The 21,118-nt window shown below is 39.7% G+C and overlaps 1 protein-coding gene across 2 annotated transcripts in view; it reads right to left on the bottom strand.

Annotated features, from left to right (window-relative positions):
• DROSHA (drosha ribonuclease III) overlaps positions 1-21,118 on the bottom strand; it is a 104,443-nt gene that overhangs the window by 67,501 nt on the left and 15,824 nt on the right. For both annotated transcript variants that reach the window (XM_019542048.1, XM_019542057.1), the window contains 7 exons: positions 19,359-19,513; positions 16,102-16,182; positions 13,581-13,667; positions 13,398-13,484; positions 6,647-6,718; positions 4,179-4,260; positions 3,326-3,400 (listed from right to left, as the gene is read on the bottom strand). In XM_019542048.1, the coding sequence (XP_019397593.1) occupies positions 3,326-3,400; positions 4,179-4,260; positions 6,647-6,718; positions 13,398-13,484; positions 13,581-13,667; positions 16,102-16,182; positions 19,359-19,513 (639 nt within the window). The remainder of the gene's footprint in view (positions 1-3,325; positions 3,401-4,178; positions 4,261-6,646; positions 6,719-13,397; positions 13,485-13,580; positions 13,668-16,101; positions 16,183-19,358; positions 19,514-21,118) is intronic.

Genomic DNA, 21,118 nt, shown 5'->3' on the forward strand with positions numbered 1-21,118 from the left:
TTCACACTAACCCAGATAACTACCTCTCAGTATGCTGAAAAGCAAGCATAAAAATAAAATCTCATTAAATCACCATTTGGGGGCAAGGAAATTTAAACTGATTTCCACCTAAAATATATTGATTGATTCTCTTCTACCAGTCTGGATTTGACCTGTGCACCAAAGACAAGACCTAGATCACAGAAGGTCAGCAACAGGACTTATTCTCACAAACTTCTAGAAGTCTCTTTAGTAAAATGAGGTTCTATAATAGATTCATACCCAATTTTTGTTGTGGTTAATTGTTTTTAATAAATAAAAGCAGTAAATACACATCTGAACTGATCACCTGAAACACAAACAGCTTCTAAATTTGAACAGTACTCCCATATAAAGGACCCAGGTTACTAGATTCAGATAGCTTTCATTATCAATAACGAATACTCATTTGACAAGGACTGGCCAATATCTACCAGCAACTGTGGTATGTGCATCAACTTACTCACATTCCATAAATAAAATACGAAGTTTACAAAAGGAGGAACCAGTTTATCTAAGATGATTGCACTGAATAGCATTATTGAACTCTCGTCTCCTGCAGCCTTTTCTACTCTTCACAGACTAAGCAATGTTTGCGGGCAATACCATTTTCCTCAAAAAACCCCAAACAAACCTTTCTATTTTGTAACAGATTCTTCTTGTCTATTCCATAAATAAATAAATAAACGCAGTTATAAGAGACTACTGCTCCATAGCCCTCACGTCAATGACACTCAGTAAATCCTGTTTGATTAGCTCAAAGTTCAGAGCCGTCGTGCCTGTCACCCCCACTAATCTAGGGACAGCTAGAAATGGTATCTCTTTACTCTGTGTGAAAGAAATATGACAAGAAAGGAAAAAACCCAACAAGTCATTCCCATCTCTAAGGAGGCAGTCACCGGACACGTGGGGATCTATTGCATCAATATATCTTAAAAGAACAAGTAGTATAGATAAATAGCCTGCTGCAAATATACCAGAGGGCAATAGATTCCCACTCTGTAGAGATTAATAAGCTCCAAGGATGTCTCCTTGGAGAAAGAATAATAATGTAACTTAAACTTGCTAAAAATAAGTATCTCCCAGAGAGATTCTAAACTGTCAGCACACTGACAAAGAATTGTGTATGTGGAGCAGTACCGAGGAAAAGCATCTATTTTATAATAGCTCAGACAGACACTGAGATCTGCAAAAACAGAAACGGATAAGACATTTCACACTACGCATTCAGAGTACTAGATTCTAGTGCATTCAAGAAGATTTATTCCAGCACAAATGAACCAGGCTACCAATAAAGAATGAGTTAACTTCTAAACTAGAAAACAAACAGACTAATAAAAAAGGGTTATATACTCTGGGTAGGTCAAACATTTCCATTTGGTGATGAGATCAAGCAGTTGGCCACAGATAAAACTACATGAACAGACTGAACTAATGTTTGCTGGCTAACACCAGAGATTTGCTTCTGACTGAATACCCTTCTAGGATGTAGGACTGCTGAGAAACAGCAGTGATAAGCTCCTTTAATACCCTGTCTACAGTGAGAAGTCAATTCAGATATGAACCTGGTTTAGCTACAAATAGGTTCCAAGTGCAAAGGGGATAGGGACTCAAGACTTAATTTTCTTCAGCACAGAACATTTCAGTCTACATCCAGCCCAAATAGAGATGGGTGCAAGTGATGGTTGTGATAGAACAGCATCTTTGGAGGGAAATCCAGGTGAATTTATACCGTTGTCTTCCTCCATGCCACTAGATAGAGCAGTCACTAACCCTTGAGGCTCACTTGCTCTTGGAACCAAACCATTAAAATTAAAACCTTCTGTTAGAAGGGTCAGGTTACATACATGAAGTGTTTCAGAGATTTTCTTCATCTTCGTAAAGACAGCCTTAATACTGCATGAAGTCAGAAACAGTCTCACAGAATCTATCAAATGCAGAGTTCTCTACTCAGAGAAGCAAACGGGAAGTTTACTTTCTATAATGAAAATAGAATTTGGACTTTGCCCTCCTTCTTCACGCAGGTATTTGTAGTATTTTGATCAGAAAATTAGGTCAACTTTATGTAATACTACATCTTTGACTATGAAGAGTACGTACATCTCTTATTTCATGCATATTTCTCTGCAGACAAATCTGGAATGAGCAGGGGCAGAGTCTTAGCTGGTGAAGTCAATGGAGCCTTGAAAATATACAATAGAGCTATGATATTTTTCCTGTACCCCAACATCACAGATGTGTGAAACTCCTATAATGGCTCTTTCTACAAGATGAGATATAGTTTTTCCTACACTGAATATTTTTCTTGGCTAAGGGTCAAGCTGGTGTCTTTCTCTCGGTACAGCCATCCGTGTTCCCCCTCTCCTGCTCCTGACATCTATCCTTTTGTTTAAAAAAAGAAAATCAAGTCACTCGCTCTTTGGACTGTAAATAAAACTTTCCCTAATGAATTAACAAAGTGCCTCTGTTAAATCCTTAGACCAGGAGTGTCACACATTGGGCCATAGGCCAATTGCGGCCTGGAGAGTCTTGCCATCTGGTCCTCAGTGCTGACCCTGGGTGTGTTTGTATCTGCATAGCACACAACCATGAGCAGGGCCAGTCTGCAGGCCAGACTAGGCCACTGGACCCCCTCCTTTTCCCCTTATGCCAGCATACCCAACCTGCTGTCTGCTCCAGCTGGTCTGGGACCCATGCTGCGTGCGGCATGGAACCTGTAGCGGCTGGAACAGATGCCATGTGTGGTGCAGTCTAGCCAGAGTAGCAGCCATGCTGTATGTAATGGCTGCCCTGGCCAGACAGACCAAGAGTGGCATTCCTTCTGGGATGGGAGCTGCATATGGCACCTGCTTCAGCCTGTCTGGGATCTGTGCTACATAAGGCATGGGTCTTGGACTGGTTGGAGCAGGTACCATGTGCATTGCAGTTCCAGAACTGCTGGGGTACGTAATTGTGCAGGGCAGCCACTGCATGCAGCATGCCTGACACTCCTGATGAATTGTGCTGCAAGCAGCACCTATTTCAGCTGCTCTGTGATCTATGCTGCATGCTGAGTGGATCCCAGACCACCTGCAGCAGCCACCAGATTAGGTACACTGGGGGAGGGGAAGGGAGAAGGAGATCCAGCCAGCAGACCAGCCTCATGCTGCTCATCCATGCCATAAGGCTGGATGAATTTGATACCCCTACCATAGACTATAACTGGAGCAACAGATTTCAGTCATACGAGAGGTTTTTCCTTTTCTGAAGAAAAAGGCCTAAGGGTGTTAACGCTCCCTTTCCCTAAAATTGCATTTTATAAACATACCTGGCAGAAATCTCACAAAACGTGGCATGAAGTGAAATCTTGGACAGCAAGAGGAATCATTTTCAAGTGAAGGACCTTAAATAAAAAAAATCATTGAAAAAAATTAAGACTTTGAACACACGTTGACAAAAACAACAAGTAAAATCCTGGTGTTACTGAATTACATGGAAAGTTTACCACTGAATTCAACATGGCCAAGGATTTTTTGAACTACAAAGTTATCTAAGTATGTAATCGTAAAAATAAAACGCCACTGTGTAATTTTGCATACCACATAGCAAAAATTTCCATGTGATCAACTGTAGTCACAAATCATTTTTTTAAGAGGTCACAAAAAAAAGGATTTGGTGGATCTCTCTCCCCCCTTCCCTCTTTCAATGTTTTTAGTTTTATTCTGAAGCAGTATTATGGAAAAGAAGGAATTCTGCTTTTATAATGAATGCACTATAGAAGTTTTGTAAAAACACGTTAATAATGAGCTTGCTGGTATCATGATTTGTCTTGTACTTTAAAATAATACTGTTCAACTTTAATCACACTAAGGAAAAAATAAGATGTCCTATGTTATTGTTTCTTCTCCCTTCCCATTGCATTATTTAAAACTTTACAGGAAAAAGAAACCTCAACATACTTGAAAGTACTAGTTTTTCAAAAAAGAGATAAAATAAACTGTACTCTCTTGGTAAATACAAACTGGAAAGTTGTCCCTATTGCTTAAAATTCAAACATTAAATTCTGTTTCTTGATGCCCTTCTTCAGGAAAAGGATGATCTAACAGCAAGCCATAACTAATTGAATTTGTAATTAATATATACAGTATTTCCACATTTACTATTTTGTAAATTATATTTACCTTTAAGATTCCAGTCATAGAGTTCCAAAATATCTTTGAACAGGTACGAGGAAAATAATTCAAGTCCTCTCACACAAAAATTCTGGGGGGAAAAAAAATACAATGAAACCAGGATATTGTTATACAAGTATTTCAACACAAATAATGCTGATCTCACAACTGGTCATATTTGTTATATAAGTATTTAAACACAAATAATACTGGTCAATATTATGAGTTTAACTGTCAATATGTTTAACTTTCTCTTAGCACTTGGCTTTAAGAAGTGTACTGATATACCTGTAGTCATCTTAGGCAACAGAGTGGCCTCTTCAGAAAGCACTGTCCATGCATATTGTGGGTTCTTTATTAAATGCCCAAATTCACAGCAGAGGAAGAAATTATGAGTTTAGGACTACAAGATAATTTACTATGCGCCGAAAGCTTTTCACCTGAGTAAGCTAAAGAGATGATATATTTATAAGGAAAACCTCTCTCGTAATTTTCTTACTCCTGCTTGTTCTTGCTAAGAGCCAATAAATCACCATCTGCAATATCACTACCACTCCCACAGCAACAAATCAGCACATCACAAATTGAGGATTATGATCGTAAGAGCAGGCAGGAAAAAGGAATTTGCCTCATCAACTAGGGAAAAAAAAGTACTCCAAATAGCAACTCTTTTCAGTCTGAAAAAAGAAGGGACCGTTACTTAAAATACTAGGCCAGATCAATATAAATTGTACGTATAAGAGGCAGACAATAAATTCTAAACCCAGGAACACAGTCTTTTTGACAGGCTGCATCATTAAATAAGGTTTGGAAGCGCTGCCATAGGCAGAGGCAATCGACCAGACTCCAACAACAACGTCAAGTTCCCCATTTTGCTTGCTCAGTTTATTATTTTGAAGCAAGATGTGGAGGCAACATAGGAGATTCAATAACAAGAAGTTAATCACATTAATCTTGCTTTGGAATTTCAGGCCTTTTGCATATATTTAGATTAAATTTACTGCTGAGTGACAGAAAAGACAGATAATCAGGAAAAATATGTAAATATATGTGACTAAATTAAACATTGATCCTGTCTTTGTAGTTAATATGCAAGCGTGTTTCTACACCTAAGCATGAAATTCCATTTCAGCAATTTATTGCAAAAACTAGCTAAACACTACTTTTAGCGAATAAAAAAAAAGCCAAACAAACAAACAAAAGCCCAGGTTATAAACTGAATTTGCTTTGTTTGTATGAACAGGGAATTTATGCTGGCAAAAAACCTACTGTATATACTTGACTATAAGATGACTCCCCAATACTTGGAAGCTATATAATGAAAATTTATAAATTAGTTTTAATTTTCCAGGTACTGAATCTAATTTGCACTTGATTATCAGTAATAAAACTATCTTGTGGTAATACCATGTTTGCCCAATATGGGCCACACGTGTTATAGTCAGCCCAGTGTTGGCTATGTTTAATCAACTTCATAGTTGGTTTTCATTACCAACAAATTTACCTTGAATTTGTTCCCCTCACAGTGCTACAGCAGGAAAAATAAAGCGGGAGCGTCAGGTAGCCCCTTTTGTCCTCTGCCTCCCCAACTTCTTTCTTCTGCAGCCCCTTCCTCACTACCAGACCCATAGCTGTAGTAATTTGCATGTAGCACCCATAGACTTAGTTCATTCACAGTTAACACAGTTTACCTATTTTGAAATTGCTGCAAGTATTAGTACAAGTACTCCTTAAACACACTTTTAAGCAGTGCTCTGGCACCTCCTCATATATAGCGCAAACTATGCATGACATTCATCCAAAGACAAAAGATTCATAATTTGCCATATAGTTCTTTGGGCTGAGCCCTAGCAGAGAAAACAGTGTTTCAAGCCATGGTGATCCCATAGGTCAGCACTGTTCAGTACGTGTATGTACCAAGTACCCGCACCCACCTCCCAAAGGATCTGTGTGTTAAATAGCACACCCCGCCCCCACTCGTGACTGGAAACAGGTGTTCTTCTTATGAGTCTTGGGATCCTCCAAAAATGTATATGCAAATCAGGTACATTGCAACCTGGGGGGTGGGGGAAAACTTGATCTTATATTTGAGTAAAAATGGTATAATAAAAGATAGGCCTTATTCTAGGATTTCAAAATCAGCTTCTAGACTTAATGGTGCAATTTGCACATCACCAAGCCCTCTGTACTTCAGTTTCCTCACCTGCAAAATAGGGATAAAATAGGGATATAAACTGAGCTGAGGCATGTTGCCTGATGTACATTTGTAGAAGGCCATATATTTTTTATATTCTTCTTAATGTGTGGTGTTTCAGATAGATACCTAGACTTTTATAAACATATATATAAGTTTTCATCAAGCCAGACAGTCAGAATTTAGTCTTGCCTCTGACATAACACACAAGACTAGATTTAATCCTTTATCATATATCAGTAATTCAACCCAACCTGATTTTTTGACTAATTATTCTTCTTACCTCAGGCATCATCTCTTCAATGAAATGAATTGTATAGTCAATGTTAAATCTGATTACTTTACATAGAGGAATCTGGAAGGAAAATGGAACAGACATTCAGTTTGAACAGACATACAGCACTGATTACTTCATTTAAACAGTTCAGCTCCCCTAGTATTTCCACCTGATGAAAAGGGCATTTACTAAAACTATCGCCCCACTAAGCTCATACAAAGGTGGGGGGGAGAGAGAGAGAAAGAGAGAGTGCGAGGAAGCAAGCACATGCACAAAAACAAGCAAGTGAGCAGCCTAAAAGAGACAGAGACAAAATGACTACCAAGACTTCACCTGTCTTAATAACAGGAGTGACAAGAAGGATTACAAGAGATGGTTAAATATCGCCATCTCCTGGAGATGATATTTTGTTTAGAGGAAGCAAAGCTTAATAAAACAATTGATCCGTCTTCTCTTGCTTTGAAAATGTAATGTTTGTATGTGAATTTACTGTTGATGATAAAGCATTCCATATTGATCCAGTGACCTAGAGGTCAAGTGTTTTTACCATTCTATTAGCCATACTGGCCTAACCTACCTTTATGTAATGAAAGCAAGATGTAAGGGCTTGAAGTACAGATTTATAGGTTTACATACATTATGTCCAAAAAATACTTTAGAAGGGCACTGTATAGGTGCAAAATATTTCAACCATTTTTTACCATATCTGCTGAGACTGTTCGCTCAATTTATTTTTAAAAAGAACTATTAATTTTTAAACAAATTACCTGATAGCAAAATATTCAAATTCCTGATAGAACACATCCTCTCATGAATAGAATTTGTTCATTTTTAATTCTCTGTGAAAATGTTAAGGGGCTTTCTCCAAAAATTCTGCTGTTGCTTTCATAAATTATCATCATTATATTATGCAATAATGCATAATATCAGTAATGATATCATATAAAATATACAATAATGCAATTGATAATGCATATTTATGTATTATATGTAACATAAATTTATACACATGTGCGCCCGTATGTGCTTCTGCACGCATATAATCTATTACTACCATGGCATTTGCAGAAAGAATAGGAGACATACTCAAAAGCATTTTCAAAACTATGTAGGCCAAACCACTCTAGTGCCTCTCCAACTTCTTGCTGCTTTTTCAGTTTCCATTCTGCTGCTGCTACTACTGGAAAGCATATTTTCTAGAGTGACCACGGTAAAGTATATGCTAGTGCCACACAGCAGACATGAGAAAATGTTGTATATTGGCCCATGAAAAATGAAATGGAATTGAACACCCACGAAGCTGAGGAAGATGTTGCTAAATGTAAAAACAAACACACTGAAAAATCTTTTTCTCTCTAATTTTTGTGCATCAGTTACAGTTGTCTTCAGTATAAGGGACTTCTATATATTTTTGTGTAGAACTACTACCTTCAAAATGCCACCTAGTTTTATTTTCCTATTTTAAAAATAAAAATATAATCTCTCAGTAATCATAATTTTGTCCCAAACAAACTGCATTCATATACAGTACAAAATAGGGTATAGGTTGGGAAAGAATTGTGATCTTGTGCTTCCTAAGGGTTTCTAGATCACCAGTCTGAGTAAGGGTGTAGATATCCATATGTTTGGAGTCCTTTCCAAAGGGGAATGTTTCAAAACCCGTTATGTTCTAACTGCTGTGTGTGAACAAGCTAAGAATTATTTAGACAACAAAATGTTCCAACTGTTGAGTCCACACATTTACATAATCTCCCAGGTTTGTTCTCCTGGTAGCGAAACTTACAAGAACCATATGTACAGACATTTGAATGCTAAGACCATGAAGAGTTGACAGTTTGCAGTGCTGACACTGAAGCCGACCCAGTGGAAGGGGGGTAGTTGTACACATCTTGGCATACTCCACAGGCTTCCTTAGTTTGCCTGGTGACAGATGGTAGCAGCCCTGATTACCTGACCCAAACTGCCTACTGTCAGCTGTGTTTCCCTGAAGCACACTGTGAGGACTGTGAAGCAGGACATGTTCTGCTTCCTGCTAGAGCAGCAGAGTCTAGCAAGTCACACACCGTCTCCCTGGTGTGGAGGGGGAATGATGGATGACAATGTTGTTTTCTGAGAGAGGCCATGATATGTACAGACATTTGTTCTTCCAGAAGAGACTCTTCTGGGAGTTATTTAACCCTGGCTGTTCCCAGGTTAGTTTTCTTCAGGAACAGCTATTTCAGGCAATCAATTCATGAACAAAAGCAATTAAGCATTTCGATCCAGCAATGAGATTCAGGCAGGTTGGAAGGGAGATGCATGCAGGTTGGAAGCCTACACCTTTACAGACCTGCACTAAATTTAATAAACTCAACTCAGGCATGACAACCTGCCTTCCTACACCTCCCCCTGTAGCCCTCAAGGGCTTATTCTTTCATAAGTAACCATACAAGACCCACTAATATTAATCCATACATGATTTCTGCCATATGTAGTCATTTCTAGTAGGGTTCCAGATGCCACTATCTTAGTGATTTCACTAATCTACTCTTGGCTCTTTTAAAACAAAACTCAGAAAAAAAACAAGAGCTAAATGAGGATAAAGGATTTAAAACTAAGAAAATAACCAATCCTATTTTGGGAGGATACTAGAGTTTAACCGTCATGTTTTGTTGATTACAAAGGTACTTGCTAAGTTGTGCTATGTGATAATTTTTGGAAAGAAGGAATATTGAAAAAAAAGCCTTAAAAACAGTGAGCACCTCATTGTTTTCTAACAGAGGTCTAAACATTAATAAGTCAAGTCATTCTGAATCAGCTGCTTAATAACTAGGACCTGTGCCCTTTGTATTCTGAGCAAAATAGAGAAAACAGAAAAGTAGTACTTGAAATAGATGAGCAGCTTCCAAAATAACCATAAACAAGTTCTTCCTGGACAGATGCACTTAAAGTGGAACAGTACTTCTAGCTGAGTAACAGTCAAAGAATAAAACTATTAAAATCTGGGTGGATACTATTACACAAATGACAGATTACTTAGGTAACATATGATCTGACAAATCATTTTACCTAATTTTTGACCAGCTCAGCTAATAAACATCTCTGATAAAGAGCTGCAGATTGTAGGCAAAACCTCCCCAAGCTATGTCAATTTGTGTCATTAAAAGATTTTGTTATGTTATCTCCATTCTTGCAGAGCACCATGTGGAAGCTATACTTAGCCATCTGCCTTTTATCGAGCATGTCCTGAAATGCTTCTGAAATGGCAATTCCCACATGCTTGATGTCAAAAGCTTTACAACGAGCATACAAATTCTCCTTGTGAAGGCCCTGCATCTCTGGGAGCAGTTGGGACTAGACGGAAAAAAACCCCAAAACTAAATGGCATTACTTAATGGCTGTATGTCGTAAATAAAAGAGAAGTAATTTTATCAGAATCATTGCATGCTGCTACATATGCATAACTATGCTTATTTTCACTTAGTTAACAAAAACTGTATAGCAGAACTGCTAATTTGGTTCCAATAGTTTTATTCCCAAACCACAAACCAACAAACTCTGCAGTATAAGACAGTGAAAATTTTCTTTGCCATTTCCCACAATTCTGAGTTATACCTCAATTAGAACGGACCAAATTCTAAAAGTAAGGTGGCTCTTTGATCGTTAGTTATATTATCTGTCAAAGTGTCTCTGCACTATCCAAACTGGATGGCTTTGTGCCCAGTCCTCTTTATATGGCTGCCTATAAATATTTAGAGTACCAGAAAAGCAAAAGGTTAGGGAATGTAAGCAATTTATTTTTATTTTTTTAAATGATATCACACAAATTCAAATTATAATGGGAGAAAACCTCTGAAATTTTGTCATTCCAGAAAAAAAAACAAACCAAATGAAAGCACATCAAAGAAAGTCAACAAATATTTTCTTTGTAGCTTCTTTCAATTATAATAGTCAGAGCCTCCAATCCATGCAGTTGTAGAAAAGGCAGCAGATTAGGGATGGGCATTATTTGCACTGGAGGACCACTTAAGGAGTTTTGGTGAGCTATTACAGGCCAGAGGGAGGGAAGGAGGGAATCAATCAATACTATCTGGCCCCAGGCCCATCTGCCCTGCATCCACTGCTGGGGGAACTGAACAGAGCAGGCTGGAGAGGTCTGCATGGAGACTGGCCCAGGAACTCACAGGCAGGGCACACTTAGTCAGTAGGATGAGATGGAGCCATGAGCAGGCGGATGGCTAGGGCTGGGATTGCAGGTCAGTGACAGCACAAGGTTAGGGCCCAGGACAGTGCTGCTATCTGCTCCCTGAACATCCCTGTGATAGATGCCAGTTCCGCAGGGAGGGATGCGCAGGGAGCGGATTACAGCTCTGCCCCAGACCCCGCACTGTCACCACCCCACGATCTTGCCCGTCTGCTCATGCTACTATTGGATGCCACTCCCCACCCAGCTGCAGCCCCATCCTATCTGCCCGGCCAAATATACCCTGCCCACAGGGTTCCCAGGGCAGACTTCACGGAGACCTTGCCCACCTACCCTGTGGGTGCAGGGCAGTGCCTGGGCAACAGGTCTGGGTTCAGCGGTGACAGCAGTGACACTGGCAGTGGCAACCAAGCAGAATGAGCTGCCGCTGCAGGGGCTGAGTGGAAGCTGAGGCTCGTCACTGCGTTGCCCCTGCCCTGCTGTGCACGGAGGGGCAGTGGGATCAGCTGCTTGTACCACATGTACTGCGCCTGGGCTGGGTGGGGCTAAGAGACCTTTCAGGGACCAGCAAGACCCCCTTGGCAGGCTAGATCCAGCTTGCAGGCTATATTTTGACCACTCCTGAAGTACATGTTATCTGAAACTATAGCATAAGTTATAAGTATCTTTTGAACTTAGGTTTGTTGCACCCATCGGGCCTCGATCATACCGTCCCTCGCCGCCCAGCCCTGGGATTTGATGATAACCTTCCGCTCCATCCCTCAAAGGTATGGGGCCATGGTCTCCTACCTCGGGCAGTCTTCTCCCCTCCTAATCCCGCCAGCCACGACTTTGATGATATCTCAGTAGTGGAGGGGTCTGACCATCTGATACCGGTTACCCCAGGTCAAGGTGTGATGTTCTTCGCGAGGCTCCAACCTCCCCTGTACCTCACCCTATACCCAGCCTTGACAGCGTGCTTCAGTTGTTGTCAGCGACCAACCCTCTCTATATGTGGGGTCTTCCTGGTTCCTGCTGGAGTCAGGATGAGGGTTAAATAAACCTAGGCCCCCTAACTATTGAGCCCTTAGTAGCCCTGTCTCACTTTCACTCCGGTGTCCAGGGTAAACAAAATAACAACACAATGAAAAGAGACTGGCACGACAATTGTGTGCCCCTTCTTAACACTCCCTTGATCACTACCCTGGAGCACCTAGTAGTGGCATGCGCCCCTTCACCAACTACCCCCCCCCAGTGCTACCTCCCTTAGCCCGTGATGTATCTTCACGCGTGTCCGCCCTCCATGTCCCTCAGCAAAGGAACCTTCACTCGATGGGCTCCTACGTGGGTCCTCTGTCTCGGACGTGAGGGTCTTAACTGGCCCCTCGATTGGCTACCTCTTTTCCCGCTGATCCGCCGGCCTCGGTCTCCATTGATGAGGTCCCTCCTGTAGGCTCTCTTCATGGCCCAAGGGTTATATATAGCTGGGATACCTGGGTCCTTCTCAGTCCAGCGGCAGCGTCTCTACATGGGAGCAGCTCCGGACCATTTTCTGACCTGCGAGTAGCGTTCCCTGGTTCCCTGACCTCCTCGGTGGGTCCAGGGGTTCCTCTTTCGGTGCTCTCTCACCATCTCTCCCCTCCTGCTGCCTTGTTGTCTCCCCTTCTTATGCTTCCGGCCCGGCTCTCCTCCCCCTTTTCCCCAGCTGCTTTCACTTTAAAAAAACCATGGCTAACGAGCCGCGCGGATCCCGCTGCCGCTTCCTGCTCCGCCGTGGTTCCTACAGCCGGTAAGATGTTTTTGTTCATTCCCCCCTTTCTTCTCCTTCTCCCTGGGGTGTATTGTCCCCCAGGGACCCCCTTTAGCTCTTCAGGGTTCATATCTTCCCCTTGTCCCGGGACATTTGTAAACATGCAGTTTTTTTTATAAACATGCAGGGGCTTTCATTCAGATGAGGTTAAGTACTTTGATTTTGAGAAACAAAAGGATAAAAGGACACCCATTTTTGAACCAGGATTCTAAACCAAGGCTGCAAACCAATGGAATCTAAATACTTAAAGCAAAAAACTATATACAAGTTTATTAATAATTTAATGGACAAACAAATTGGCATTAAAAACTTGAAGAATTTATTAAAACCTCCTTCTAGGGACAGCACATCTTTTTTATTTTTAAAAAGGTACTAGTAATACTAATACTGCACTAATTCGTTCCCATTTTCTTTTTTCAAAATATTAGTTTTCCTTTCCTAAGAACTTTCTCAACTTAAAAAAACCATCATCCAATTTAAAGCCAATTAACAGTTTTAATGAGTTATAGCATGGTTTATTTCACTTCCAAACCTTGACGCTTGTAAAAATGTTATTCTGTTGCCTATTAAAGCTTCAATCACATTATGAAAGGAATTCTTACACCAATTAGTCAGGACAAAACCTGAGACTCATTAGCACGAATGTCACCCTCCACTGATACACTGAAAATGACAGGAAGCTTCTCAAAGCATGTGCACCAGTGATTTATAGAAGTGTTATTGAAAGGACAGAAATAGCCTGTTTTCTAGACAACCACCATGCATATAAGAATGAGTGTACTTACATTTGTTAGTGGGGCATGTGCAAACATAGAAAATCCTTCAAAAATATATTCATGGTCATCATATTCTATAACAGTTGGTCGATCAGTCTAAAAAAATACATAAGATAAAATTAGCAGCAGTGTTATATACCTCACCTAAAAAACAAAAAAACTCTTGGCTGGAATTCTTCACAAAGTACTTACTAAGAAATTTGTGGGAGGTGACACAGTAATCCGGTAGTGATACAGTCTTCCAGCATTGTTGGTCATAGGACGGCATGGTTTAATAGGCTTATAGAAAAGAAATTAATAGAAGTATTAGGGAGAGTCAAAGATACTTTAGATAAAAAAGAACAAATAAAACATTTCTAATATCCGCGAAATATTTACAAGAAAAAAAGGTCACAGAACTATAATTATATTTTGGGAGACTGGGGTACCAGGACACATTTTTTAGTAAACTTTTATAAGCATCTAAAATGGCTATTTCAATTCTCTGAACTGGGTAACTACAATTTATATATTCTTCATATCACTTTACACTTTTCCTGCACACAATTCACTTATTTAAGCGTCAGGATGGTTTGCTTTTGAATAAGTTCCTTTTTTGTAATTCTGACAAAAAAGTTATAGATATATCTCTTAAAAGTATACATATCTATCTATATATATGAAAGCTAAGTGTAGTATTATATCTATATCTATCTATATCAATATAGATAGATAGCTATATTACACTTAGCTTTCATTAAAGGATTTCAGTGCACATTAAAAAGATTTTAAAAAGATGATCACTTAACAGAAAGAAAAAAAAACTTAAGGTTTTTGGAAATTAAAGCGACTAGCCCAAAATCACTGATAAAAACAGAATACCCATCCCAGTTCCAGTCTCCTGCTCTAATTACCAGACCATAATGGCTTCTAATTAAATAAATGTGAATGACTAAGTCTAAATATGGAGAGGCCTTTGAACAGCTTATAGAATCAGTGAAACTAGAGTTGCATTTAATAGAGAGCACTGTATCTCTATTAACATTTTCTCTACACATGATAAAATAATTTTGGAAAGATACGTTTAAGAATTCTCTATTTTTTTCACTATTGGAATTGCTTCCTCTACTTTCCTAAAATTAAGAATCAAGGGGAATTCTCTGAGGAGGGGTTTATTAATCATATAAGTTTTAGTCCAGAACAACTTTATGTATAATAAAACTTGTCCTAGCTATACCAAGGCCTCTTCACTGTCCTCTCAGCAAATTTAATTGAAAGAAATATCTTTGTTGGAGAAAATTTGAAATATATTGGATTCACTGTGAGGGGGTGTCTCTCCCTAAAGTACAGCATTGTGAGGCTTCATAAATGTCCTGAGTTGTAGATTATAATGCTACATGTGCACTGACTGAGGTATAATATTGGCTCACCTGAGCTAGCTGTGAAATAGGAGGCTGCCTGCAAAATGAGGAGAGATGGTATTCCTGAAAATGACTAGTGTCCTCTCATTTTCAAGATTTCTAAAAGCAGTTCTTGGACAGCTGCTTCCCCTATAACATATTTATGTATTAGCCAGAGTAAAAAGCAGAGACCTAGAATGAAAACTGCTAAGCAGCTACGTAGTTTATGTACTTGCCTAATGTGCAGATAATCAGTATCAGTTATAAGGAAGCACCAGGCAACAAACTGGAAGTGGCATTGTGTTATGCCACTGATTGAATTATGTACCTATGCATGTAAGTGCAGTACACTGAGATTTCAAAGTCCAGGATTTTCAAAACAGCACACATACTCTTGAATACTTTTATGAACACAAGGCTGAAATTCAATATTTTCCATGTGTCGAGTATGCAGGTTGTAGCCACATTGGTCTAGAGCAAAAAGCAATCAGGACCTGTGATAAAGGTGATATCTTTTATTAGAACTAGATTTTTCCAAAAAAAAATCCTTAATTGCAAGCTTGTGGCCACAAACACCCTTCTCCAGGCATCATAGAAAAGAGCGGAGAAAAACTTTCACTTCTACCCAGGAGAAGTTTTACAATCTTTTCTCCGATGCCTGAAGAAGGGTGTTTGTGCTTGAAAGCTTGCAATTAAAGATTTTTTTTCCCCACAAAAATTTAGTTGGTCCAATAAAAGATATCACCTCTACCATGAGCCTTGATTGCTTTATAAACACAAGGCATTTCCTTTAAAAGTCTGATGGAATCTAAATGTACTCTAAAAATGAAGATATGGAAGAGAATATAGAAGTTAAAAAAATTATTACCTCTGCAGTTGAAAACAACAATTTCTTTTAGCAGGAGTTGTCCTATGCATATGAAATCAACATTTTGAGGTACATCTCAGTACATTTTTCTTGTCACAAAATTATCAAATGTCATCTAGTAGTTTCCAGTGACAGCTTCCATGCTGAACCAAAGCAGCAAGTGTCAAGATGTGCAATCATGAAGAAAGTTAGTGCCAGTGGCTCTGTAATCATTCTTTCTTCTATTAATATAGACTCTTTAGAGAGTTGAAGACTGTACAAGGTCAGCAAATACCCTCCCCAGTTTTGTACAAGTTTTCAGAGGCAGCACATCAGTACATAAAACTATGCAACCAATAAGAAATCTGATTTCATATTACTCTATGGTTTATTCTGAAACAATAATTTCCACCACAAAATAGCACAGAACAGGTACCTGACTCCTGTAGCAATTTAGTATTTCTAAATGCAATATTAAACCAGTTACCTCTTCACCAGGATAAATGCCGTGTCTTATTCCTGTTCGTCGGGCTTTTGCACTACACTTACATAGTGGTCCATCATTCATCTGTCAAAAACAAAATAGAATTCTATTTTTATTGAAAAAAGGTAAGCGATGTTGTCTGGAAAAGCATATTGGTTTTAATGTCATGAGTGCTGATGCTCCTAAAAGCCTGTCATGCTTAGGAGATTAAGTGGACATTCTGAAACCAATAAAGCTGCAAACTGTCTATGTAGACTGATATAAGAAAACTGCACAGCAGCATTAAAATTTCACAGCAATTGTGTGAAGCAAAAGATGGGACAACAATGTCAGTAAAATGGCACCCTTTTACTATCACGCCAATCTTTTTTTATTTCTTTTGTTAGAATGACTTGCCATCCACCTACAGCTAACAGAGCTCAGAAAGCTGCACTTTACACACAGAAGTAGTTCATTTACTGGCTGAAAACTTGTGCCTGATGAAAGCAAATATGAGTCCAGGATTTCCCCTAATGTATGCAACATGTATATGTAGATACATTTTTAAGGTCTGAGGCTCTTTTTGGCACTTTAGAGAAAAAAGGTGGAATCTTTAAAAAGTAACCTGCAAATGAATAAAAAGGGGAAAAAAAGCCTCTAACTGCTTTAGAATTACATCAGTGAATGCACCAAATAACTACATCAATGGACCAGATATAAAGTTGAAGCTTACCTCTTCCTTTTTACCTCCAGGGCCTGCGAAGTCTGAGCCCACTGCAAACTGTCAGCTTTCAGTTAGTGAAACACTCTAGCATGCTTTCTGGCTGTGACGTCACACTCACCACAGAACCGCGGTAGAGACCAGAGCCAGCCTGGAGAAGTGAATTAAGTTCCTCTCCTGCCCTTTTACAGTTTTCTAAAGTTTTTTTTTTTCATTTTGTTTTTATGATTTATATCCCACAGGGTCTTTAAAAAAAAGCAAAAAAAAAAAACTTCAAAAAACTGCAATATTGTACCAAAAAATGACCACGAGATCTACCATACCTGTACAAGCAGTCTGCAGTCCCAACACAGTTCCGTGGTGGGTGGGACATCATCAGTCAATAGAAACAAGGCTAGGGTGTCTCAGTGACTAAAAGCCAACAATGCACATTGGGCATGGACTCCATATGGCCTGAGGGGGAAAAAAAAGCAGTCCAGTTTTAAGGTTCATGTGCAGAATGCTCATCTGACATTTTCCTCGAAGACCATCATAACACATCCATGCAAGGGAAAGTAAGAGGTAGTGCGCGTTCCCTCCCCTTAGGTGCTTAAATGTGCAGATCTGAATGCCAGTATGCTGATCAGTAGTGTTTTGCATTTATACAGTTCTGCACTTTATGCGATCCTTCAGAAACCAAGGTGTTAAGTAAAACATTCTCATTTCAAGTCTAAGGTGAAGGCTCATTTTCCTCACTTGCCTACAAATCTTACATAACAACGGAGGCAGCTAAACAAAACAAAGAAATGAGCATTCAATCGGCTCAAATGCCTCCAGAAAACCAGGTCCCTCCAATGGCACTCAAAACTTGCCAGACACTTTTGAAAAGTCTGACCTTAATTCCTATTGTTGGTTAGCATTTGACTAACATCACTGAGACTGGGGGCCCAGAAATTTAAGTTAGATATAACTTGACATAAAATAGGTAGAAGTAAAAGATCAGAATGCAGATGGATTTGCATAAAAAATGAAACATTAAGGGATTCTTGCCCCTTTTTCTGAAGAAAGTGCTTGATGGTAATTCCATTTTGTGCAGTTTGTTAAGCATCAGGGGATGATGACCTGTTGCATTTAAAATGCTATCACTTATATTTCTGAACACTGTAAAAAATTACAGTACTGAATAAAGTTCTCTTATAAAGGTATGTAGCTAACAAGATTACAATGATTTTTTGGACCCTGTTCAGATGCTTCCTGAACAACATTTCTTTTCAATAGAAGACCATGGGTAACCATGCATATCCAATATTACTCATTCCATGGCCCTACCACTACACTTTCCTCCTTCCCTTTAGTGCATATTATGTACTAAGCATAGGCGACACATGGCGGGGGGGGAAATGCCCCCAACAGGGCTACTGGCGGCGGTGTCTACAGGACTCGTCGTGCCCCCCAACAGGGCCATCCCCGCCGCTCCCACCACCAGCGGCATCGCCAGCTTCGGCCCTGCCACCAACAGTGGCATCTGTGGTAGCTTGCCAGCTCCAGCCCTGCCGCCGACACCACCAGTGGCATCTGCGGATGCTCACCAGCTCCGCTGCTGCCACCAGCAGTTTCTGCAGGTACCCCGCAAGACTCAGGAGGCACCAGCTGCCTGTGGTTCTAAAGACTGTCGTACAGAATGATTCAATACTAGTTTGAAACATTCCGTTCCTGCACATATACATTTTGTCTACATACACCCATTTTTCAAAGTTAAACACATTGCGTGTTTTCTAGTGTTGTTTTCTAAACAAATCAAAAAATTAAAAGTAATAGCACTGTTTTTCCTTAAAAAAAAAAATCCCAGCAGTATAAATAATAGCTGATAATGGAAGATTCAACATAATCTTGAATTATCATGGCAGCAGTGTGCATTGCAGTACCTTCTGCCACTATTATTTGTTGTGTGCTAGTCTCATACTTCAAATAAAACGCCAGAAAAACAAGTTTACCAAGGTGCCATCTGACAAAGAGTTAGCACAGATCATAAAATAGTTAAGTAAGAAAGATGAAGATGCCAAATTTGCAAACAAAGAACACATATCTCTATAATGTATACATTCAAACATTTCATGAGCTCACCAATTACATTAAACGAGGACTATAATCTGTGTGCAATTACAGTAGAACCATTAGACAAGAAATTAGGAGCATTAACAGAATATTTAAAGTATTATTTATCATTATGGTGTGAGAACTTTTTGGTGAATCATTTGTAATGCAGATCTACAAGATGTCTCTCTCTCACGCCTATATTTATCTTGGTACCTTTATTGCAAGGCTAATAGAACAGCACCATTATATTCCCAGCAATTCAGTTTACAAACACAGTCAGATATGATCCAAGGCAAAGATTCTCTAGGATTCATGGAATTCACATGAAGACTTCAGATTGAAATGGACATGCTCTGAACAATGCAGTACTGTTCAACAAGGGTTAAACAATCATCATGGATAGGAGAAACTGGTGTCATCTAGCATACTACAAGTTTCCCAAAGTTAGTCCTTCAGTTCCACACTGTATGTCTGCATACAATACCTGTCCAGGATCATTGTACCACAGCTCCTCATGAAGACGATCTGGGTGAGCTTTTTTGCGCTTAATTTCTGCGATGACATCAAAAACTTCAGAATCTGAGCTGCTGGAACAGCTGCTGTCATCTTCAGAGTCACAGTCTGAGTCACTGGAGCTCTCTGATTTTTAAGAAAATATAGCTAAGCTTAAGAAAATAACTCATTTCCTGTCCCTCTCCCAGAGCAATGAATTTTCTCAGTGTCCCAGCACATAGCATATAGCCCTGCAAGTTATTAAGACTTTCATGACATTCAAAATGACCCTCTGGAGTATTGAGACAGCAATTATGTTTTTCATAAAGTCATAGCAAATACTAAATGTGAATGCCTGCATCAGTTGCATCTGCTTACAAATATCTAAGCAGAATATTAGGTAGGTAGCCAAACCCCCTTTTCATTGTTTTTCCTCTCCACTCTCTCTCTTTTATCCCTTTCTCTTTATGTTCCTTCACTGAAGATATTCTATTTTTTTTTCAGGGTAAAGGAAGAACACTGGGAAGAAAGGGTAATAAACAACAGAAAAAAGATCTGAGTATACATAGCAGTTGATGAACTATACCTTTTCCACTGAAAAGCGAAAATTAACTCTATCTCTAATGCTCTGCATCAGCAACCACTTGAACATAATGTCTATGTTTGTGTGTCTGAGTAGATTCACTGACTTCAACAGAACTGCTCAAAGAGAGTTATGCAGCAGAAAATGCTTGCAAGACCAGAACTTGTTTCTGTACTTAATGTAAATACCTTTTTAAAGAATGTATTTCATGTTTTTGGTAGATGCAAGTTAAATGATTTTCTGAGTCTGCAAACCAGCTATGGAAAATCATGATGACTCCAGGAACTTCGCGACTATATTGGAGAACTGGAGACAAGAGCTACAGACTAGCTCAGAATTAAAATAACCTGATGACAGGCTTCCAAGAATTCATGGAGTACAATTCGTTTTCCACTATTTGGTGACAGACTTAGAGTTTGTCGGAAAGTCATTGTCATTTAAAAAAATAATAGTAATTCAACTGCTGCATGAAGGGAAAACAGGAGAGAGAGAGACAGCATTTGCTGAAGTAGGAATTTAGATCTGATACCCGAAAATAAAATCAGTCTGACTGTAGAACAAGCCTGCATTGATACAAAGAGTTAGCATGAGAGGCAACAAACTGCCAAGCCCATAGCTGCAAGAAACAGGGGTAGAGAGTTAAAGCTATATTGTTCTCAGTTTAAATTAGCCTTTGCAGTGGAACAATTTTTGGAACCACTCTCAACCCTTTAAGCAACTGAACCTGTATACCAAGTTTCATAATTTGTAGGGTCGGAAGGGACCTGAGCAGATTGAGTCCTACCCCTCCCTTGGCAGGAAAGAGTACTGGGGTCAAATGACCCTGGCGAGGTGTTCATCTAGCCTCCTCTTAAAACCCCCCAGGGTAGGAGCCAGCACCACTTCTCTTGGAAGTTGGTTTCAGACCCTAGCCGCCCTGACTGTGAAGTAGCGCCTCCTGATATCTAACCTAAACCTACCCTCTGCCAGCTTGTGACCGTTATTCCTGGTCACTCCTGGCAGTGCTCGGGGGAACAGTGACTCCCCTAATGCCTGCTGGTCCCCCCTGACTAGTTTGTAACAGGCCACCAGGTCCCCCCTCAGCCTTCTCTTGCGGAGGCTGAACAGGTTCAGGTCCCGTAGCCTCTCCTCGTAGGGCCTGCCCTGCTGCCCCCAGATCATGTGGGTGG

The sequence above is a fragment of the Crocodylus porosus genome, unplaced genomic scaffold (genome assembly GCF_001723895.1).
Source record: "Crocodylus porosus isolate Cpor-Errol unplaced genomic scaffold, CroPor_comp1, whole genome shotgun sequence".
NCBI lineage: Eukaryota > Metazoa > Chordata > Crocodylia > Crocodylidae > Crocodylus > Crocodylus porosus.